This window comes from Barbus barbus (genome assembly GCF_936440315.1).
Source record: "Barbus barbus genome assembly, chromosome: 45".
NCBI lineage: Eukaryota > Metazoa > Chordata > Actinopteri > Cypriniformes > Cyprinidae > Barbus > Barbus barbus.
The window spans coordinates 19,327,715-19,352,128 of NC_136723.1; the positions used below are offsets into that span (position 1 = coordinate 19,327,715).

The 24,414-nt window shown below is 34.5% G+C and overlaps 3 protein-coding genes across 3 annotated transcripts; all 3 read left to right on the plus strand.

Moving 5' to 3' along the window:
* Positions 1-515: 515 nt before the first annotated feature.
* LOC306863804 (collagenase 3-like) lies at positions 516-7,882 on the plus strand (the record flags this gene model as incomplete). Its single annotated transcript, XM_079407355.1, has 19 exons — positions 516-625; positions 728-975; positions 1,050-1,198; positions 1,802-1,930; positions 2,075-2,236; positions 2,323-2,452; positions 2,543-2,673; positions 2,777-2,936; positions 3,025-3,128; positions 3,211-3,310; positions 4,856-4,958; positions 5,138-5,376; positions 5,710-5,858; positions 6,438-6,563; positions 6,653-6,814; positions 6,947-7,079; positions 7,163-7,290; positions 7,368-7,450; positions 7,829-7,882. The coding sequence occupies exons 1-19, from the start codon at positions 524-526 to the stop codon at positions 7,880-7,882; spliced, it is 2,592 nt and encodes an 863-aa protein (XP_079263481.1). The 5' UTR covers positions 516-523.
* Positions 7,883-8,690: 808 nt separating this feature from the next.
* On the plus strand, positions 8,691-14,819 carry LOC306864559 (acetyl-CoA acetyltransferase, mitochondrial-like). Its single transcript, XM_079408654.1, has 12 exons — positions 8,691-8,872; positions 9,070-9,117; positions 9,223-9,340; positions 10,193-10,288; positions 10,407-10,507; positions 10,617-10,760; positions 10,936-11,086; positions 11,216-11,311; positions 12,027-12,140; positions 14,035-14,099; positions 14,172-14,329; positions 14,432-14,819. Exons 1-12 carry the CDS (start codon positions 8,801-8,803, stop codon positions 14,550-14,552), a joined length of 1,284 nt encoding a protein of 427 aa, XP_079264780.1. The 5' UTR covers positions 8,691-8,800; the 3' UTR covers positions 14,553-14,819.
* Positions 14,820-16,877: 2,058 nt separating this feature from the next.
* LOC306864122 (transmembrane protease serine 2-like) lies at positions 16,878-23,031 on the plus strand. The gene is made up of 14 exons (XM_079407840.1): positions 16,878-16,935; positions 17,036-17,135; positions 18,550-18,826; positions 19,130-19,222; positions 19,305-19,421; positions 19,509-19,638; positions 19,987-20,097; positions 20,271-20,314; positions 20,889-21,051; positions 21,125-21,294; positions 22,153-22,248; positions 22,367-22,509; positions 22,620-22,772; positions 22,893-23,031. Exons 2-14 carry the CDS (start codon positions 17,115-17,117, stop codon positions 22,899-22,901), a joined length of 1,527 nt encoding a protein of 508 aa, XP_079263966.1. The 5' UTR covers positions 16,878-16,935; positions 17,036-17,114; the 3' UTR covers positions 22,902-23,031.
* Positions 23,032-24,414: the final 1,383 nt, after the last annotated feature.

Consider the following 24,414-nt stretch of genomic DNA (forward strand, 5'->3'; position numbering starts at 1 on the left):
ACTGCGTCAAGCGTCACTTCTGCACTTGAGGATCTACTGAGTTCAGCTCTATATACTATATACTATATACTACTGCACTTGTAGTATATATATATATACTACATTTAAATGTATTGTGAATGTATATTTAAAAAGGCAATGACCATTCCCAAATTCCCTGCAAGAACTATCACGATTATTTAAATTTAATTTAATAGTTATTTAATATGACAAATTTAGGTAAAAACACACAGCCACCAAAATAAGATCACAAAAAAATCATCAGTGTATTGTGAAAGTTCTGAAAAGCACAGCTGATTGTTTAATAATTTACATTCAAGCAAATATCTGGGTAAGAAGGAGAAAGGTTTGTGTTAAAGGAAGCTGGTAATCCTGTAATTACCGTCTTTTCTGTCAGTTTAATGGTTTACTCACAGAAACTTGTGGCTGATGACTTCACCTGTTGCTCAAACCCTCACAGTTTTAAGAGTATATAAGCCTCACAAACCTTTGCCAGTCAGAAGCGTAAGGAGCAGCTCAAAACATGAGGATTAACTGCCAGCTGTGTTTTCTTGCAAGCCTGGTGCTTGTTAGTCACGCTGGACCGATTATACAGCATGCTGACAAAGATGAAACCACTGCAGAGGTATGTTTTTTGTTTTAATATAATATTTCTTTGTGTGTTTTGTTTGTCTTTGCTCATCATTTCTCTAATAATTCCATGTTTTGTTTTGTTTTTATCCTATAGCATTACCTGAAGAGGTTCTACAATCTAACAGATGTAACAAATGAAACAACTGGCATCCTAAGAGAGGCCAGTCAACTGACTGAGAAGATGAAAGAGATGCAGAAGTTTTATGGGCTTGAGGTGACTGGAAAGCTGGACAAAGAAACAATGGAGATGATGAAGAAGCCCCGCTGTGGTGTTCCAGATGTTGCTGCGTACTCCACATTTGAAGGAAAACCCAAATGGCAGACCAACAAGCTCACCTACAGGTGTGTAATAACAGTTCTCTTGATATGACATATAAAAGATTGAAAGAAGCAAATACAGACTGGTGCTTTTACAGAATCGTGAACTACACCCCTGACATGTCAAGAGCTGAAGTGGATGAATCCATGGAGAAAGCCCTGCAGGTCTGGGCCAAAGTCACTCCTCTGAAATTCACCCGTATCTACAGCGGCACAGCTGACATCATGATCTCCTTTGGTACAAGTTGTAAGTTGTCTATCTATCTGGGTTTATATTTTGTTGAATTCTTTTCAGTTTAATTCCTTGTGACTGATGATAAATGCAGACCAATTAGTCACCATGTACTGTTATTACAATACGATTGTTCAGTGAAATAATTATTGCAGTGCTGTGAATATTGGGTTAAATCCAACGATCACAACTCATAGTCCTAATCTATTCTGTTATCTCAAGGCCACATTTGTTGTGATGTTCATAAAATGGTCAAATAATTTATTTGATACCCATGTGTTTCAAATATTGTACACTTATTTACAGAATGCAAATTCTCTCGAATTTAGCATTTCAGATGGTTACATATCTTAAAATTCACAATTTAGCACTCATATTCCAAGATTGATGCTTTGGCAGGATAATTAATCTACGCATTAAGAATCGAATCAATCGTTACCAGCCTAATTACAACATTTCTTTGAAAGTCTTAACTGAAGGCCAGGTTCTGTGATTTATATATATATTTTTTTAAATAACTGTAATACTGTCTATTAAACTAGAGTCTTTATGGATATATACATTCATCAAAAACTTATTTATTGAACACTAAATATAAAACTAAACTCTTTCTTACAGATCATGGCGATGCTTACCCATTTGATGGACCACGAGGCATTTTGGCTCATGCTTTCGCTCCCTCTCCTGGAATCGGTGGAGATGCACATTTTGATGATGATGAGTTTTTCACTTTCCGCTCATCAAAAGGTGAGTTTTGTTAAATGTAGCCTAGTTTTCAGAAGTTCTTAATTTTAGTAGTGCAATAAACTCATCACCACAGATTGTAACTTCAGCACCACTCACATTTGATTTTTATTTGTACCTAAACCGTGCTGCTTAATTTCTCCACAGGATTTGTCCTGTTCTTAGTGGCCGCCCATGAGTTTGGTCACTCTTTGGGTCTTTCTCATTCCAGAGTTCGTGGGGCTCTGATGTTTCCCACATACAGCTTTACTGATTCGGATCGTTTCTCTCTGCCCTCTGATGATATCAGAGGGATTCAGTCGCTCTATGGTAAGTGTATGATCTTCAAGAACACGTCTACAATCTTCAAGTCGAAAATATTCAGTCATTTGTTTAATATGTGGTGTATCCTTCAGGCCCAAATAGAGACAGAACCCCCACCCAACCTGATCCAGAAGTACCAACAACTCCTAAGGCTTGTGACCCTAATCTGATCCTGGATGCAGTTACAACTCTTAGGGGTGAAACAATGTTCTTCAAGGACAGGTAATACAAAAAAAAATAAAAAATTCTGTGTATTTTATCTATATATAAATAAAATATTTAAATCAAATGACTTCATATGTCTCTCTGCAGCTTTTTCTGGCGTAAATCTCCGGGTAGAAGTGTGACACAACTTCCAATTAAGCTATTCTGGCTCAACGCTCCTGATAATATAGATGCTGCTTATGAGGATACAGTGCAAGATAAAGTTTTATTTTTCAAAGGTATCTTCTCAAACTATTTGGGAATGCTGGAACCACAATCACACTTACAATCTCCATATCCATGCTCAGAAAAACTCTTATTGTAGTCTGTCTTTGTTTACAGATAGACAAGTCTGGGCTTTTAATGGCATCAGTCTTGAGCCCGGCTATCCCAAGACTCTCAGCAGCTTTGGTCTGCCATCATCTGTGAGCAAAGTTAGTGCTGCTGTCCATGACAAATCCTCAGGAAAAACACTGCTCTTTGTTGACAATGTTTATTACAGGTGGGTCATGTGCTGCATCATAAACAAAAGCACTTAAAGTTAGCTTTGAAAAGCTGTTGGAATGTTAAATTTCCCCTTTTTTTGGTAGCTATGATGAGAGGGCAAAGAAGATGGACAGAGGGTATCCTCAACGAGTGCAAAGTAGATTTCCAGAGATGACTGGAGAGGTTACAGCAGCCCATATATCCAGCGGTAGGTGTTTCAAAACAGTTTTCTACTAGCATTAATGTGCAATGATTATACTTCATAAAACTGAATGATTTTTTTCTTCCAGGTTACATTTATCTCTACAGCGGGACAAATGTGTATGAGTTCGGATTATACAGTAAGAGGTACTTGCGTGTGCTGAAGAACAATTTTTTCTTGCCCTGTTAGTTGAGCTTCCCTGAAAGAAGAAGCGGATGTAAATTGAGAAGGTTATTTTACAACTATAGCATTTTTCAAATGCGTGTAAATTAATTGTTGAATTAGTTTCTTTCTGCTGTTCATCACTGGACTTATATTATAACTTGAAGAATGTATTTTTACATAATTTCATGTATTTTATTTTTTTTTTAAATAAACTAAAGTGCCTATTTTAACTTAACAGCATGTGAGTGTCTTCATTTTGGAAGCAAGATTGATTTTGGTGTGGACTTTAACATTTTAAAAGATCTGATTTACAGAGCAGACCTATACAACTATTATAAATCCAATATCAGCTTTGTAAAAAATGTCAAACCATCTAAACTCTCAATAATAAGTCAAACTCTAAAGCTTTATAAAAGGTCAGACTTTTTGTGAAAGCATGTTGACACTTGCGGTTGATACAGTATTACGTCTCTGAGGAATGGATGAGTATGTGTGTCATCACCATGTGTTTGTACAATAAAAAAAAGAAAAAACTAGTCCTTCTGTTATGTTTATGGGTCGCTCAGACATATATGGACATATTTCCTGTTGTTACAGTTTAGGGCATGAATAAGGGTGTTCCGAAGAGCCTCTGTTAAGCAGCCTCAGGGGTTTTGCTTTTGTATTTTTATCTTTCATTCATGTCAAGATAGGTAACTCGTACACACTGCATGTGCCCTGAAGGGAATTCCAGTGGTTATGCAAATCTAAACTAAGAAAAGAAAAGAAAAAAATGCCAGCCACTGGCTAGACTATAAATATTTGATGCTGTTTAGACTTTTATCTTGGTCAATTTGGCACTATTTTCTCAAGTGGTACATTTTCAAATTCTTAGTAAACAAAACTAAAGCTTATCATGTTCATCTATTCATTTTTTATGAATAGATGCCTTTTCTTAACCTCTAAGATACATTTTGTGACATTTTAATGTAGAAATTTAGACAACGTAGAAATGCAGTGTAATTCTTACAAAATGAAAGTGTTGCGCAAGTTTTATAACTGCTTGCATTGTTGAAAATATTTATGACAAGTTTATGACATGAGATAAAATAAAAATCTGAGACCTAAACTTAAAATTAATATCAGTTATTCCTTACCACTTCATTCGGAAGCTTTCTTTCTTTGTTTCTTTTTTTAGAGAGAGAAAATGCTTATGACAATGTGCTCTAGGAAATGGGAAATGCATGCATTTTCATCTGACCAGAAACTCAGCAGAAAAATCTGCAGAAATGGGGTACAACAAAAGCAGAGACAGGGAATATAAAACCTAAAATTCTTTTGACGCGGGACAATTCAGGTGAGTCAGAGGTGAAGTCATCCACAGCACAAACTTCTGTCTGACATGTTCAGGCAGCAGCCAGAAAAACCCGAAACCCATAGTTTCCCACTTCCACCCCCGCTAACACAGCTGCTGATTGGAAATGATAAAACACTGGACAAGCCCCTTTTAGACCATATAGACTAATAAAAGTCCCAAACAGAGACTGTGAGGATCAATTTAACTTACCTGCAGAGGAACAAGCCTGAAGTATGGAGCACTTAACAGCTCTCAGCCTGATACTTGCTGTGTTTTTGGCTCTTTGCGACGGCGCTCCCATGACGGCATCACCAGAGGTCCATCAAATAGCAGAGGTACCCATAATTAAATAATTATTCATTAATTGACTTTTATTATTTATTTATCTACTAACTTATGCACTTTATGCAGTTTTTTATCTTGACTTTTTTTTTTTGAAATCTACAAATCTAACTTTGTGATATGATCTTTATCTGCGCTAAGTGTAAAAATGTTCCTTCCTCTGTCCTCCCAGGCCTATCTGTCAAAGTTCTACAGGGACATAAACACAACTAAATTCCGCAGCAGAATGATGCCAGATCTAGAAGATGAACTGAAGGCCATGCAGAAGTTTTTTGGACTGGAGGTCACGGGTAAACTGGACTCGAACACTCTTAAGACGATGAAGCTGCCGCGCTGTGGAGTCACTGATGTGGCCAGATATGCACACTTCCAGGGGAGGCCCAGGTGGAAGCAGAGCGCTATAACATACAGGTAAGTTAGGTTTAGTCCCCGTTTACACTAGTGCGTTTTCATTTTAAAACGGGGCCTTAGCTCCTTAACTTTGTTCCCAGAAATTCAACCAATCAGAATAGACCTTGTCAGACGGAAAATATGTGTTTCTTCTGTGCACAATGCTATTGTCAATAAAGGGATTTTGGGTGCTGGATAGATAGATAGATAGATAGATAGATAGATAGATAGATAGATAGATAGATAGATAGATAGATAGATAGATAGATAGATAGATAGATAGATAGATAGATAGATAAGTTTGTAGTCTGTAATTGGATACTAAACATGAATTGTTTTTTTTTTCTCTCTTAGAATTACTGAATATACATCACATCTGAGCAAGAGAGAGGTGGACGCCACCATTGCTAAAGCTTTCCAGCTCTACAGTGATGTTATTCCACTAGACTTCAAACAGATCTACAGCGGCACAGCCGATATCACCATTCTCTTCAAAGCAGGATGTGGGTATATATATACAGTAGCCTCAAAAGTTTGGAAATATTACATTTTCTACATTATTTTTGAAAGAAATCTCTTCTGCTGCATTTATTTGATCAAAAATGCAGTAAACAGTACTGTTGTGAAATATTATTACAATTTAAAATAATTGTTTTCTATTTGAATTATTATATTTTAAATGCAACTTGTACCTTTCACAGCAAAGATGAATTTTCAGCATCATTACTCCAGTCTTCAGTGTGACATTCTAACATTGGTGCTCAAGAAACATTTCTTATTATTATCAATGCTGAAAACAGTTGTGCTGTTGTTGAAACTGTGATACACTAAAAATCCTACCCCAAACTTTGAAATGGTAATGTTTTATAAAGATTTCTATTTTCTTCTATTCATCAAAGAAACCTGAAAAAAAAATCACAAGCATTATTAATATTTCAGCACTGATAATAATGGAAATAAATTTAAATGGTAATATATAACAATAATAAAGTTTTAGTGTTTTTTTTATTTAAAAAAAATGCATTCTTGGTGAGCATAAAATATTTAAAAAATTTGATTATTACCTATATGTTTCCTTTTAGATCATGGAGATTTTTATCCATTTGATGGGCCTAATGGGGTTCTGGCTCATGCAAACGCACCTGGTCCAGAGCAGGGAGGAGACACACACTTTGATGAGGATGAGAAGTGGACCCTAAGTTCAAGAGGTGAATGCACAAATCACACAGAGTCACATGCTTATGTGTATGTTAGCATTTTATTATTTATTATTAAAAAAATCATAATTCTACTTCAGATATAAACCTGGTTTTGGTGGCTGCTCATGAATTTGGACATGCACTGGGACTAGAACACTCCAAAGACCCTTCGGCTCTCATGTATCCAACTTACCGATACGTAAACACGAATGGCTATACACTTCCTCATGATGACCGACTTGGGGTCCAGGCCCTGTATGGTAAGTGTTTTTTGTGACAGAAAAAATATTAAATACAATTAAAAACAATACTGTAGGGCAACTGGAGAGCATTATAAAATATAAAACTATCAATAAAGATGTATTTTCCCCCAATTTTGTATCATGTTTTAGGAGTTAGAACATCAACAAATGAACCTGAACCAAAACCAAATCCCGGAACGACCCCACCAGAACCATGTAAACGGGACTTAGTGTTTGATGCAGCAACCAGCATCCGTGGAGAACTGTACTTCTTCAAAAATGGGTAAGAATTTATTTTATTTTATTTTATTACAATACAGTATATGATTAAAAAATATTTAATGTTTAATTCTTCATTTCCATCAGGTATTACTGGAAAAAGAGCTCCTATAGTGGGCTTTCAATGCATGAAATAAAATCTACCTGGCCATCTATTGACTCTGTAGATGCTGCTTATGAGTTCAGTGGCAGAGACATTAGTTTCCTCTTCAAAGGTAAAGTTATATTTCCTAAAGGATCTTTGGGTGGTAGAACAAGGCTTTATAGAAATTCAGTTGTGTGTCTTCCACAGGTCAGGAGTACTGGGCAGTAAAAGGCAGCACTACTTTGCCTGGATATCCCAAACCAATAACCAAATTCGGGTTTCCCACATACGTGAGAAAGATTGATGCAGCTGTATATGTAAAATCAACTGGGCACACTTTGTTTTTTATTGGAACCAAATACTGGAGGTAAGAAAAAATTAATGATTAGTTTAAATGAACCATTGTCTCCACTTAATATTGTGTTGTTTTTTCAAAATAACATCAACACTAACATAATTTTAACAATGGTGTAGCTTCAATGAAAGAACAGCTGAAATGGACCGAGGCTTTCCTAAAACTATTCGACATCATTTCCGTGGCATTGGGTCACGGGTGGACGCTGCTTTTGAAAATCATGGTGAGTTTAAACACTATAAAACAAAAACACTGGCTGTTCAGTCATTCATTATTTAATGCTGTTCCCTGTAATATTTTTTCTCCTTTTTAGGTTATCTGTATTTGTCAGAAGGTTCAAGGCAAAGAGAGTATAATTTCACCTTAAGACGAGTGAATCGTGTTCTGTTAAACTATGGATGGTTGGATTGCTACTAAACATTTCAGTGAAAATGAAAATAAATTAAAGTTTCAGTATTCATAATAAAGTACCTATGTTGTTCTGTTTTTATTTTTTGTTATTATTATAGACAATGCCACAATGTATGAAATCTTATAACAAATAAATAGCCATTTTTTTCAAAAACTTGCAGTTCAGTTCTAACTCATCTTCAAATTATAAATGCCTCATTCATTCATTCATTCATTCATTCTGATATAATAAATAAATAAAAAAATAGGAAAATGTGAATGCATTTTTTTAACCTGAACTAGACCTTTTCTATATATCAACTAGTGGTGTTGCAGTTACTGCAATGTATTAAAGTCAAGCATAAAGTAAAAAAATTATGTAGGCATATGCCTAATATTTTATTATTATGTCTTAACAATAAAATAACCAGTGAAGCAATTTTGTTTGTATTATTAATATTAATATCTGATTATTTATTTTTTTTAAATATAAAAGTTAGAAAGGACTGTGTGTCACAACCACTACATAAAAATACAAAAATCACGTTTAAACCATTTTATGAAAAGGCACAGTTCAAAGACAGTTCTGGTCAAAAATAATAAATTCAAGAAAACTTTCTCTACCAAAAATGATATAGGCCTAGGCGCACTTTAAAGATGTATGAAAAGACCACAGAGACAAATATTAAATTTTTAGGAACTTTGTCAAAGCCAAAACAAAAACAGACGTAATAATTGACATATATATCTATGGACGTAATGACATAAACTACATTACCCATAATGCTGTGGCGTCGCCATGTGACGCAGCCACACCTCTTACTGTGATTGGCTGCTAACTGCAAGCGTTCACTACACTCTCATTCCGTTGAAGGAGAAATCTGCTCCTCTGTGTATGCAGTTTTCCATCGCGATTATGACTTCCTGTGCTCTTTACAGTACACGCACACACCTGTGCAGACATCTGGTGAGTTTGAACTAAATAAATCGATATCGATAGCCGATTATGCCCCGAGACTTGCGGAGCAAGCAGTTTGGCTGCAGGCCTGTTTCATTATTTACCTTTTTAAACAGTGAACTTTTCTACTTAAAATGTAGATGTTCATATAAATGCAACAGCCTTTTATTATGTCAGCAAACTAGTTTTTGAATCTGCCTTTGCAGACACATAAATATCTGAGCAGGACCTACTGTACACGACCGTCTCTAAATGTGAGTAAAATATTGTACGATTTTATCAATTTATGGAGCCAGAGCGGTTTCTGTCAGGTGTGTATTGAGTGAGTATTTCTTCCTCTTTCATCTCTGTCTGGACAGGAAGTCGTCATCGTCAGTGCAGTCAGGACTCCTATAGGGTCTTTCAGAGGAAGCCTTTCCACAGTCCCTGCCACTAAACTGGGGTCCATTGCTATTAAAGGAGCCATTGAGAAAGCAGGTACAATTCTGATGGTCTTAGGAGTAATTCGTATTTTATCATGTTATATTTAATTATGTAGTTTAACAATATAACAGTTTATTAAAAATGTAAGTCTTTTTTCCATTTTATTTTATTTTTTTACAGTTATTTTTATAATATTATTAATATGTTTAAATGTACGCCATCGGTCAGTATAATACATTTTTGATAGAAAATAATACTTTTATTTAGCAATAATGCATTAAATTGAGCCAAAGTGGCAGTAAAACATTTATAATGTTACAAACAAATTCTATTTCGTATAAATGCTGTTCTTTGGAACCTCTATTTATCAAAGAATCCTTAAAAATGTCCAATTTTCCACAAAAGTATTCAGGAGCACAATTGTTTTCAACGATGATAACAATAAGAGCACCAAATCAGCATATTAGAATGAATTCTGAAGAATCATGTGCTTTGCCATCATATGAATAACTTAAATTTATTAATAGAAAATATTATATTATATTTAATAATATATCAAAGGAGAAAAACAGTTATTTTAAATTGTAATAATATTTCACATGACTTTTTTAAAAGTATTTTTGATCAAATAAATGCAGCTTTAGTGAGCAGTAGAAATTTTTCAGAAACCTTTAAAAAAAAAATCTTACCAACCCCAAAATATATAAAATAAATTGTATAAATTACAATTCAAGCTATAATAAAACCTCATCAACCAATATATTTTAATCAGAAAGGTGTGCTATTTGTTTCTACAACAAATGCAACATAGTTTGATATTTTGTATTCTAATGCATTGTGTGTTAATATTTCTAGATGTTAAGTCCTATTTGTCAGTATGATAAAATGTTTATGTGTCATTTACAGGAATTCCTGTTGAGGAGGTGAAAGAAGTTTATATGGGCAATGTTTTGCAGGCAGGAGAAGGACAAGCACCAACCAGACAGGCTCTTCTGGGTGCAGGTGAGTCATATATCACACACATAAACAAACATAACAGAAAATGCACCTTTTATTTAGGAATTTACAAATGCAACTTCTCAAAGAAAAGTGTGTGATGTTTGTGATCTTCCTCGTGTAGGTCTGCCTCTCTCCACTCCGGCAACAACCATCAATAAAGTGTGTGCTTCTGGGATGAAGTCCATCATGATGGCCGCTCAGAGTCTCATGTGTGGGCATCAGGTGATGTGAAAGACACATTACCAGAGATTCAAAAAGTGTTGTGTGTGAAAGTGAGAGCATTTAGCGTCCAAATACAGCAGAGATAGTAAATCTACATGATGAATTCCAGGATGTGATGGTTGCTGGTGGAATGGAAAGCATGTCTCAGGTTCCTTATGTCATGGCCAGAGAAGCACCCCCTTATGGTGGAGTGAAGATGGAGGATCTGATTGTTAAGGATGGGTTGACGGACGTCTACAACAAATTCCACATGGTACAGTTATTTGGAACCAGTAAAACCGATTGCATTGTATTTGTATAATAGTTAAGCCTAACTATTGAGTCAATATAGGAAGTGAGTGTGGAATGATTGGACAGCAAATGTACTGTACATAAACACGGGAGAGGCCATGATTGTGTAAAACACCTCCATACTTCCCCATTTTTAGGGCAACTGTGCTGAAAGTACAGCCAAGAACAGCAGTATCTCCAGGGAGGAGCAGGACGCGTTTGCCATTAACTCATACAGCCGCAGCAAAGCAGCATGGGAGTCTGGCGTCCTGGCCAAAGAAGTGGTTCCTGTGAGCATCCCTCAGAGAGGTTGGTTTCACTGCTGTAGCTGTTAAGTTCCATATCATTCACCAAGAATTCCCTTTTATGTGCTAAAATATTACACGATTTATAAATATGATACATAATTGCAATAAAATATGCTCTCTCACCGCATAGGAAAACCAGACATCGTTGTGAAGGAAGATGAAGAATATAGGAAGGTTGACTTCAGCAAAGTCCCCAAACTGAAGACTGTGTTCCAGAAAGAGAACGGTACAAGATTATCATTAACCCTAGTGAAAAAGTACTTAACATAGCGGACTTCAAATTTTAAAAGTATATATATAAAAAGATAATATAAAAAAAGTTGCACTTTGTAATCTCAAATGAATTTTTTTTTACTATAAAATATATTTAAAATCGTTGTTTTAATAATTTTATTCACTTATTTTGATGTGTTGAGTAACATAAAAGCAAATTTAGGGTACTTGATTATGATTTAACTGTACTGTTATTCAATATTATATTTAAAGTTAATAGACTGTAAATGTTTTCCATCACAGCTTCATCAGTTCAAATGTGTAATTGCAAATATATTTATATTATGACACAGGTTTCAGCAGAATATATTTTTGTTTACCATAATTGCTTGTTAGTACCTTCAACAGCACACTTTAACCATATTTCAAAGACAAGTAATTATGAAATTACACATAAAGATGTACTTAACTCCTACTTCAGTGTGGTGAAATGAAGCACTGAGCTACTTGCATTTATTACTTAAACTATAATACATTTTCATGTAATTGCAAAAAAACATGCAATTAAGTGTCTGAAAACATTATATTTAGTGTTCACTTAAGTATATTATTTTAAAGTATATTATGCTGTTTTTAAAAGTATGCTATAAAGTACTTCTTTTCCATAAGGGAGGATATTGAAAAAGTGTTTTCAGTTCAAAAGACAAGCGAAACTTTTGTTTTTGCAGGCACAGTGACGGCAGCTAATGCTAGTACGCTGAACGATGGCGCGGCGGCTCTCGTGCTCATGACAGCAGATGCGGCAAAGAGGCTCAACGTCACACCGCTTGCAAAGATTCTTGGTGAGGCAATTCACTTCTCAAAAATTAAATTCATTTTTATAGTGTATTTTGTTTATTTGAACAGATGCTGCGATGTTTGACAGTTTGCGTATGAATCCATCTGAATTTTCTTGATGAACTTCACCGTAATATAGTACTGTTGAAGATAATTTTTAGAATTGAATGTAAATTATTAAAAAAGCTAGTTAAGCTTGTCAAATTACCCTAGTAGTTAGCTACATGTTAAACTTATATAATTTTTTTTCAATATTTAAGGTTTTGTTTTTGTAACAAAGAACACATTTACAAGCATAAAGACAATAAACAAGATTCTGAGAGGTTTACAATACATGAAATTCTAAAATGAACTAAAATGTATTATATTATCCATATATTACTGTACATCATAGAAGCGATTTTAAGAGTTCCTTGTATATCAGCATCTTTCTTGAAAAAAAAAAAAAAATTTTCTTAGTTATATTCATGAATGTAAAATTTAACAAGGAATAGTAATAAAATAATGATGAACTTATTATAAACTGTCTATATAGTAATCAAAAACAAATTTTTGGCTAATGCAGAAGTTTGGGGATAACTTACGAATAATTGGTGGTAATGTTTACTTATAGTAGGGCTGTCATGATTATTTTGGTAATTGAGTAATCGGTTGATTATTATGACGATTAATCGAGTAATCGGTTAATTATAATTACAATTTTGTAGTAATAAAAACAGACCTATGCGAACAATAGCTTTTAAAATGACTTAAAATACATATAATAGCAATGCGACAGTAATAATTAACTCAAAGTATCAAACGCATGTAATAATATGGTTTTATTGAACAAAAATGTTCAAATATATAATGTATTATAAACAATAGAGCTAACGTACATAATGCATTATAACAAATGCCTACAGAGGGCGCCAATGGCTTGACGATTGTTTTTACTCTTTACTGCACGATCCGATCCTTGTTTAATATGGACCAAACATAATTTAATTTAAATGTCCACTTAATCTTTAATATTTGGCCATTTCTTTACAGAAAAGCTACAACTACTGCAATTTCTTGAATATGCAGACATCAGAACATGTAATCTCAGAGTGAGGGTTTAAACTTTTATTTTGAAATCACGATGAACAGTTAACGTATTGAGAAAGATACCGATATATTCTCCTGTGTTTGCGTAGGTTTATCAGTGATTTACTTTAAAAATCTGATTAAATGGTGCACATTACATTCCGAGATGAACATAATAATTAACCCGAACTCACAACAATATGCAGAGATGGAGTTTGAGACACTCCACACATGTAAATGTTAACAGTTCGTGTGGAGCAGCATTTACTGTGAACTGAGCCGCTCTGACACGCATACGCGCAATCTACATGCATGTAAATAATTAGTGCATATATTTATTTAATTGAATCATAGATTTTGTGAATTCACAAGAGTATTATGGTTTATTATGATTTTAAATGGGGTTAATATGCAATGCAGCCTTGGAAAACGGTCTAATAAAGTGTTTCACAGATTTTCGTCCGTGGAAGGTGCCACTTCTGGTATTTAGCAGATTACACGACACAGGCAAAATGCAATCAAGGATTTTTTTAAATCGCGTATTCCGATTGAATCGAGTAATCATTGCAGCCCTAATTTATAGCATTTTTAAATGGTTACAACACTTTTTTTTTTTGAAAAATAAAACAAATTCTTGTTATTGGTAAAACTACACTATTTTGACTGAAAAGTTGTTACTGTCATGTTACTGAAAAATATAGTTGTCTTGGTAGCTTTGCTACTTATAGCTAGCAGCTGAAAGGTAGTTAGTTACTCATTCATGGCCTGTTTTGTCAAAGAACTATGCTTGCTAGCTTCACATCTAGCTCACTTTTTTATCCTAATTCACAGCTTTTGCTGATGCTGCTGTGGCCCCCATCGATTTCCCTATCGCTCCAGCCTTCGCCGTCCCCAAGGTTAGCTGATGTTTATTGCTAAGCTAAAGTTTTTTTGAAGTCCTTCAGTATAGTAACATCTGTTTCACACAGGTCCTAAAGGCAGCCGGTGTGAAGAAAGAAGACATTGCCATGTGGGAAATCAATGAGGCCTTCAGTGTCGTGGTGCTGGCCAACATCAAGATGTTAGACATCGACCCCAACAAAGTCAATATCAACGGAGGAGCAGTTTCCCTCGGACATCCAATTGGGTAAATATATGCAACATGCTTCTCATGCATCACGGTTCACTATATTGACATACTGTAATTAGATTAGCGCAATAATTAATGTGCCGGTTTTGCGGTTTCTAGAATGTCAGGGGCGAGAATCGTAGGACACATGGTGCACAATCTGAAGTCGGGACAGTATGGACTGGCGGGAATCTGTAATGGAGGAGGTGGCGCCTCTTCTATTCTGATCCAGAAATATTAGCACTTTAATCCACAGAATGTGTGTAGGATTTGGTCCTTGAGTCAAGATATATCTTCATCATTAATGTGAGGTCAGTCCTGTTTTTCAATTAAAATAGGAAATAAAGTTGTCAATGTTCATACAATACAAACTTCTCAAATTGTTGTATTTATTCTGTGCTCTCAATGCATATTTCGTTATGTGGTGTCATTCTCAAAATAATGTTTTAATAAAAGGGTTTAGAATGTTAAAATCTGTATTTGCAATAAAATATTGATTGTTTTTGTTGATGTTGAATGTGATGACTAAATTACTACACATTTTGGCAGTCAGTAAAATGGGTACTCTAGTGTTTTCAGTATATTCACACATAATGTTTTAAAGTTATTAGCAAATTCTAAGTGAAAATTGTTTTAAAATAAATATGATTTCACCTCAAAGATGCCTGTTAACTATCTAACACAAATGAGTTAACTATTTTTCTAGGTTGTAAGCAGGATTTCAGCTAGTGAAAAGGAACATTTTGTTCTTCCAGTGAATTTGATGGAGACTCTTTTCCGGGTCTGTATAAATAAATACACCAAACCCCCCCAGACACTGCTCTTATCACGTCCCATAATAACACCTTATGTGTAATGAGTACTCAGAGACTGTTTATCAAGTTCTAATTTGAAGTTTCTTCCTTCTATTTGTCATTGAAATGTTATTGTGCTTTAATCTAAGAGACAGACGTGTGAGTCAAATATTAACAGGATGTTGTGAGAGCACTTGTAACGTCATGGATGTCAAAGTACCGGCTCATTGACTCAGTTACTGAATAACAGCAGGGCTGAAACTGATCCCTGTATAAGAATTTAGAAACCACGCATTTTAATAGTGCAGATAATCTTTACAGCTTGTTTTTAATATGGCAGTTGTGTGAACAGTGCATCGGGAAATTGAACAGGAAGTCTAGTTACATCTTTAACAAATTAAACCATCATATAAAGCCTTTTAATAGTTTTATAGCTTTTATCTGTTCAGATGATTCTTGGTAATGTGCAAAATTATTTAAATAATAACAAGTCCTTGTTCATAATCCTCTTTCATATATGCCACTGAAACTTTAGCTAAAAAGAACAGCACTCTTGTGTAACAAAATTGTTTAGTTTTCTCAGATACACAAAGTTAAAAGGTCTCAAAGGTCGCATCTGTTGACACATATTGGGGATAGTGTTTGATTTGCTATTTGCTGTGACTTAAAGGGGTATTTAAAGGAATAGCACACCTGATCATTCATATTTTTGTCATTTACTTATCCTCATGCCATTCTTTGCTGCTGTTTTCCATATAGTACAAGTAAATGGTCACCAGCAGATCATTTTTCAAGCTCCAAAAGTGTCGAAAAGCACCAATAAAAGTACCATAACATTACATTTCAAGTCTTCTTAAATCATAAAATACATTTATGAAAGGGAAAGACTGGAATTTAAGACATTATTTACTCATTCTCATCTGCTGCTGCTCTCAAATTTCATTCACTGGCAAATATATTCGAATGATAGTTAACTAAAATGGTAATTAACACAGCAACAACAACTTATTTAACCGCTTTAAATTACTTAAAAGACTGAAAAAAAACCTAATTCTGAATATTAATATTATTAATAAAAACCTATGTAGTATATCAGTGATACTATAATAACACTGATGCATCAGCAATTCCAAACCTGTTTGATTCTTGTGTCTTGTAATAGATTATGACCTGCCAAATTTCCTATCTGCAACTAAAAGGGGATATTTAGTGCACTTGTAAAAGGCAATTTACCTGCATGCTTAATTTGGACAAATTAGATTTGAGCTATGAAGTGGAAGGTTTTCATTGTAAACAACTAAACGTTTGGTTCAGTTCCCACAAAGGTTTCATATGACTTCAGAAGATTTGAACCATAGCATTCAAATCACAGAGACTAAAGTTAAGGAACTTATGGTAATGTTATGTTTTGAGAAAAAGGAAACTTAAAAATCTTTGCAAGCCTAGGAAACATATTTTTAAAGATAAACGCATGTAATCTTATTTGTTGCAGTTGTACCTCATTCAAAACTCTCGCTGCATGGGAAATTAAGTGAGCAAGAAGGAAGCACCTTTAATAGCAGTTTTTCCTATTATTGACACCTTGTTTGGTTTACAGTGCAAAGCTGTGTCATCTATGTTAGAGCAATGTAAGACCAGGTTATTGCTGAAAAGAAAAACAATGAGTTATAAACTCTTAGTTCTGGTCACCTGGTGATATTTTGTTCACCTGACTGGTGAGTGTTTCAGATGGTTTAGCAAGCAAAGGTGTGGCGTTGGCTGCTCATTACACATAAAGAGAGCGGACAGAGAGTCTGCTAGCACTCAAACACAAGGAGAACCCTCTGTCAGGTGAGTTTTACTATATATTATTATCATTTGAATGGCATTATATATCATGTCAGATGCATTGCTGTTTCTGAGACTAATACATGTTTTGCTGTATGTTCAGTCAGCAGATCTTAGTTTGAGATTCAAGTTCAAGTGTTTTTTTGGATTGCGTTTTGTAGTTCGAACGAAGCCAAAGGCACATGATGCAGACAACAGATACGGTAATGACATGATATAGGTGTTTTTGTCCTTTTCTTAACTTCTATCTGAACATATTATCCTCTTCTGCCATATTTGGATATTTTAGTCCCTGGTGTCTTGATTGTCATTCATTTTATGAAACAATACAGACACTGTCAGTCAACAGATGAGCTATATTTGTAAAGCATTAACTATCCTGAGGACAAACTGAGCACTTAATGAATGATTCATCAGAAAGGTCATTTGATCTTTTAAAAAAAGCAAAGGAAGTTAGATTTGAATTTATGAAAAACACTGATGAAAACATTAAGCACAATTGTTAATGGGCTGGTTTAGGTTTTTGGTGTGTTTCTGATTTGGGAGCAATTTGTTATTTCACAGGTCATTTTCATAAGGAAGTATTTTCTGAATAAGCAACAGGGAACTTTATTATCGTACCTGAGCAATTTATGCATAAAATGAAAGTCAAATCAAAATAGACTTTCTTTATTCAGATGGGAATCCAATGTTAATTGCTAAATATTTTATCTATCATCTATACATTCAGTTGTTGTTGTTATGATGGTATTTGATATTCACCAATGTAATATTAATATTTTTATATAATTATACAAACACATACATATATAATCCCTACCACAAAATGCAACAACTATTATTTTTAAATATTAATAATACCAATAATAATAGTTCTTGTATTTACTGTTACTCATTCATTCATCCTGTTTATGTAACAATATAATATTTAATTTTAAGTAGTCTATACTGGACACTTAGACTTAAGTACATGAAATTATTTTTTTTTTTTTACCAGTGTTGTGAGGCAAGTACAGCTCATTTCCTGTCTCTACTGCATGTAAAATGTTGATGAAATATTGAATTACTAAAGGCATGTTAAATACCTGAGTTAATCATTTAAAGAGTTCATTTGCAAAAACGGATAACTCTATTTTTAACAATTTTCGAAAAATCTTGTTTTATCATTGTGCATTCAAATTAATCTCAATCAAACTGCAGCTGGGTTATTTTGATTAGGTTAAAAAAAATACAGCTAACTAACACAATAAAACACAATAAAAAACATAACAGTAAAAATTATGATTTTTGAACATTTTAATAAACGGAGTTATCTGTTTTTGCAAATAAACTCTTAATTTATTACACAGTGTCATTAAAAGAGTAAGTAGTGAGTATTATTGTTCAAATAAGGAAAAATATTGATTTAATAGGTATGTATTTCCTGGAACAGTCTGCACATTGTTGTTATTCATTTTGTAACTGTTAACATGGACACAGTAGTCGAAAGTAAATTTTTGATATATATTTTTCTAATTTGATATCCTTTTCATTCTAATTTGATATCCTTTTCAAGCAAAAACGGGTTGCGAATGCCTTTAAGACTTGAGAAACTGACAAAACCCTAATTTGTTTCAGATTTACGACAATGTTTCTCACGTGAACTATGGTTTCCAACATGAAGAGCAGCGGCCCCTTCCATATGCGCCACCTTCTGGAATAAACCCGGCATTACCTCAGTACCCCAGTCCCCAAAACCCACAATATCTATACCAGAATTCGCATCCGCCATACTTTTCACAGAGATACTCGACTGCTCAGAGCCTGCATCAGTATACGCCTCAAACAGCACCTGTTAATACACACCACACGGTCACACCTGGACCCTACCTTGACGTTAATCCGGTTCACAAAGGTACTTAATGCTACTTAAAGGAATAGTTCACCAAAAATGAATCTTTTACTTACCCTCAAGTTGTTCCAAACTTCTTCTGTTGAACACAAAAGATGATATTTTGAAGAATGTGTGTAGCCAAACATCTTCTGGCACCCTTTAGTATTTTTTTTCATACTATGGAAGCCAACCAATGACTGTTTAGTTATCCACATTCTTCAAAATATCTTCTTTTGTCTTCAACATGCAACTATTCCTTCTAACCTCTTTTAGTCATTTTCATGTTCTGAATATTGGTTCTCATGAACTTTGGTTCTTCGACAGCTTCCAGGAGAAAAAAATGGCCATTTATCCTTGGCATAGTCATCACCCTACTGGTCGTTGCTGGGGTCATAGCTGCGGTGCTTTGGTTTTATGGTAAGTAACTCACACATTGGATGTCCTACAGTATATCTACCTGGTTATTTCTTTCTCTGATGTCCTTTGTCTACTTCTACAGGTATGTTTGACTGTTTGCTGGGGCGTCCCTGTAACACTGATAACAAATGCGTCAGCTTCTCGCAGTGGTGTGACGGCATGCAGGACTGTCCATTGGGAGACGATGAATCTCAGTGTTGTAAGAATCCCTTGAGCATATGGTCTGACATGTTGAACTGATCCCATTCAAAGATCTTTACTGTACTTTCTGTTGTTGTATTTGTAGTTCGTCTGTTTGGATCTAATTTCCTCCTTCAGATGTATTCAAACGTGACCCGAAAATGGGAGAATGTGTGTTCCGATGGATGGAATGACAACCTCGGAATGCAAGCGTGTGAGAAGATGGGATACGAGAGGTAATGTTGGAAAGTCTGTTACTACTACTGCATAATGACCTTTACCCAAGATTTCTGTTTCAAATGAATGCGGTTCTTTGAAACTTACTATTCATCAAAGAATCCTGATTTTTTTTTTTTGCAGTGACCACAAAAATATTAAGCAGCACAACTGTTTTCAACATCAATAATACTAAGTGCTTTATGAGCACCAAGTCAGCATATTAGAATGATTTCTGAAGGATCATGTGAAAAATAATGCTGCGAATTTAGCTTTGACATCACAGGAATATTAGTACATCTACAGAATGTGTTTTGTATGAGGTGATTTGTAATATGTGTTGTGTTTGTGTGTGGTTTATCTCTCAGGAACACTTATGTTGGTTATGAGGAGGTTTACTCCAGAGCATTGACTGACTACATGCTGGTGAAGACAGATTCTCTTGGCTCTTCCAATCTGACAGGGTTTCTCAGTAAAATGTGCGCAACAGAGTTCTGTTAATACAGAAGTTTCTAGTTCTTCATATCTAAAAGGTTTAGGTTTACATGTTGGTTATTTTATTGCAGTTAACATTAATTATTGGTTAGTAGTGTTCTCTATAATCAGCTTGTTTAAAAATTCTTCCTTTTATATTTCTCTTGTGAAAATTCAGTTCAGACTGTCCATCTAACAAAGCAGTGGCACTCAAATGTATAGGTAAGATGATGCATGACTTTATTTTATTTTATTTATTTTTTGTGTGTGTGTGTTCCTTTTTGTTGTGAAATAAATATTTAGGGTTTTTCTTTTTTTTGGAGGTGTTACCATTATTTTTTTAAAGAACTAAAAGTTTATATAAAACAAAAAAATATTTGCTAAAATAATAATACACAGTAAGAAAAACGAAAACATAATATGAGATGAACAAAATCGAAAAATTAGTAATGCCTTGACTAAAACTGAAATAAAATTAGAGAAGTTACCTAAAAAAACTAATAAAAGTGAATAAAACAACGTTAATATAACTGAAATTAAATTGAAAACTGTAAAATATAAAATTAACAAAAATTAATATTATTAAATACTATAAAAGTACATAAATAATACAGTTACACTGATCCCAATGTACAAATTTGTTATCTTTTACTCATTTTCATGTGAATGATGACTGCTTTCATTTTGGGGTGAACCTTTTAAATATTATAATTATTATAAAATATTAATATGAAGTATAGCTAGGAAAGCTACACTTTCCACATACGTTGATACTGATCGCTGAATCCTGTTGTAGATTGTGGACAGAACAGCGGGACTCGAATCGTGGGTGGAACCACGGTGACCTCTAAGGGGGTGTGGCCATGGCAGGTCAGCCTGCAAATTTCCAGAAGGCATTTGTGTGGCGGGTCTGTCATTACACCGTACTGGATCGTCACTGCGGCTCACTGTGTGCATGGGTAAGTACTCTTGTTTAGTACTGTCTCATTTGACAAGTTGTGATGAACTCTAATAAATGAGAAACTGGTTTAGGAATTCCAATGCAAGGGATTGGACTGTGTATGCTGGAATTCTGACTCGTACTGAGATGCTGTCGGCCATCGGCAGTTCTGTAAGCCGAATTGTCATGCACAACTTTGACCCGAGAACCAATGAGAATGACATTGCCCTGATGAAGCTAAACCATCCACTCACGATTACATGTAAGAATAATTTCACAGTTTTCCCCTGACCAATAAGAAAAGTTCATGATTATTTAATAATACTGACACATTAAGTGACAATAAATTAAAACAAAGTGTTTCTGTTTCACTCACACTGTTAATTGAGTATTATTTACAGTATATACTATTATGGTGTTTATTAATATTTAAAATTAGCTTTTATGTTTATATTTTCAGTTTTCATTTTAATGGAAGTGTAAGCTTTTGTAAATCTGTTATATGCTTATGTCATTTATATATGTATGTATGTATGTATGTATATTATATAAAAAAGCTTAAAAAAATATTCTATTTTTTTCATTAGTTGGCAAGGGAACATTTTAAATTTTTAAATAATTATATATTTAATATTTATAAATTTATATTTGTAATTTAATATTTGATTTCAGCCTTATTTCTATGCACAAATATGATTTTTAATGGTTTTAGTTACACTGTAGTATTAAAGTAGTAAATAAAACCGATTATTGGAGTATGTTTTGCAATAAAATACTATTTCAGTTTTTCGGTTTCAAAATTTCACATTTAATTCAGTGTCTTTAAATCAAGACATTTTCATAATTTACATACATCAAATTTCTTTGCGAAATTTACTAGCAATTTTTGAGTAAAAGAGAGATTTTGAAGAATAGTCAAGCGGCTCTTCCATATAATGGCTTATATATCAGCCTGTCAAATGACTTCAGAAGAATAGGAATGAGTTGAATGGACTATTTTGTGTTTCCACTGTGTGGAAAAGAGCAGCTTGAGCATTCTGCAAAATATCTCCTTTTTTGTTTTACAGGAGAACCATACAGCTTTGGATGCTGACAATTTCTGTGTTGTTTCTTGTTTCAGCGAACGTCAGGCCAGTGTGTCTGCCCAATAAAGGCATGTACTTCACTGCTCCGCGGGAATGTTACGTCACTGGATGGGGGGCACTGTTTAGTGGAGGTTTGAAACTTTTTGAAGAGCAAATCCCAACAGAACTGTACTAAAACACATACAGATCCAAATGCATGTGAAATGATTCAAAATTCATGCATGACAAGCAAATGTTGTTTTCCTAAAGGATCTTCCTCACAAACCCTACAAGAAGCCAAAATCCAGCTAATCGACAGAACAACTTGCAACAGCCGACCGGTGTATGACGGACAAATCACAGACACCATGATCTGTGCTGGCAAGCTGGAGGGCGGCGTGGACTCCTGTCAGGTCAGAAACACACTCTGTATAAACACAGTTAGAAGCTGCTTGATCATTAGAGTACTGTAAATGTAATGTATGAGCCAAAGGCCAAATTAAATAGGTGCTCTTCCACACAGGGGGACAGTGGGGGTCCTCTGGTCACAAAAGAGAATTCTCGATGGTGGCTGGTTGGGGACACTAGCTGGGGTGATGGATGTGCTTTCAGAAACAAGCCCGGAGTCTACGGAAATGTGACCTACTTCCTTGACTGGATATATGAACAAATGCGGGTAAGATTTCAAATATAAATCCAAATTTATAACATTTTTAGAAAATGTATTATTATTACTATTATTATTATTATTAATGCAGAAGAAAAACTTTTTTTCTATTTTTTGTTTTGTTTTCAGAGATATTAACTTTTTTATAAAGATTTTTGAGAAGAGCAACTGATCCAAATCGCGGACTCTCAGGGACTGTGACAGGGTCCAAGAGACCTTTAATGTGAGATTAAAAGTTTTTATTTTACTTTTGGTTTTCATGTAGATGTTTTCACATAAATCTAAAAGAACCAGTTATTTATTTTCACCAGTGTCAATAATAAGTGAATTGCACATTATGCTACAATATGCACTTTTTTCTCTATTTTTGTTGTATGTTTTGTATAAAGAACAAATGATTTTACAAAAAAAAAAAACCTACCTGACAATCTCACATCACTGACATGTTTGTTCTCTGTCTTTTTTTGCCACCACAACAGTTCACATTTGCATTATTACAGTATTTGATAACAGGATGTGACAGGCAATAAAACCGCTCTCCTCAGAACTGCGGCCAGACATGGTGCAAACAAATGTCTTTATTCTATAACTATATGGATAGCTAAAATAGTTTTTACAACATCGAGATGTATGTTAAAATGTATGACTGTTTGACTGGACACCATTTCTTTTTTCACTGTTTAATCACCTTTTTGTCTTCACATTAAATCAATTTTTATAAATATACATATTTAATGTTGTCTCTGATTTAAAATTAGGACAGAAAAGCTGCATGTGTAATAATTAAAAAAGTAAAATTCTCTTTAAAATAGTTCTAAATGGAATATTACACATCAAATTTCTAATACATTTTCATGTCAATTACCCATGTTCAATCTTAAAATGTGTAATAAAATGTAGCATGGAATATGTGGCAAAAATGTTATGACTTGAACTTCATTACATTTGAATGATTTTGTATTTAAAAAGATTTTGGCTTTATGGAGCATTAAGGCTCCCAATCAGCTGACCAAACCACAGGAGTAAAACTCCTATGACCCATTTTCCTCAGCTTTTCTTCACGCCTAAAAAAATGAATTCACACCAACCCTCGGAGTCCTCACGGTTCCCGGCTCTCAGTTAGTCACCATTATGAAGTGTTATAGCATATTCAGCAGCAGTATTTAAACCTCTCCTTTGCCATTTTAGCAGGACCTTTAATCACCGCTCATTGAATTTGCGACTCTAATCGACAGATGCTCAGTGGAGGAGATCAGCGTCTGCTACCTGTTTGTACCAATTAGCAGATGCGTGACACTCAGCTGACGGCTCTTCAGAGGGTTAACAGATGTGGCAATTACGGCCTCATTTGAATGAATGCTCAAGGGGTTCAACATAAGGGCTGCGCAATTACACGGCAGCCTGGGAACCCATTTCATCTTCAGCTTTATTCTCGGTCTCTGTGAGAGGGAAGTGTTGGCAGGGAACCCACCGTGTGTTGACAAACAAACCTGCTTCCCGTGATTTTTTTATATTTTTTTTCCACCGGGGAAAATATTCTGAGAGGTCCATAAACCCCAAAAATGTCATGCTGATTTAGCCCGCTCTGGCCTGACTCGGGCTGCAGGAGAGCTTAGTTATGATAATGAATTAATTAAATTTTTTAAGGATA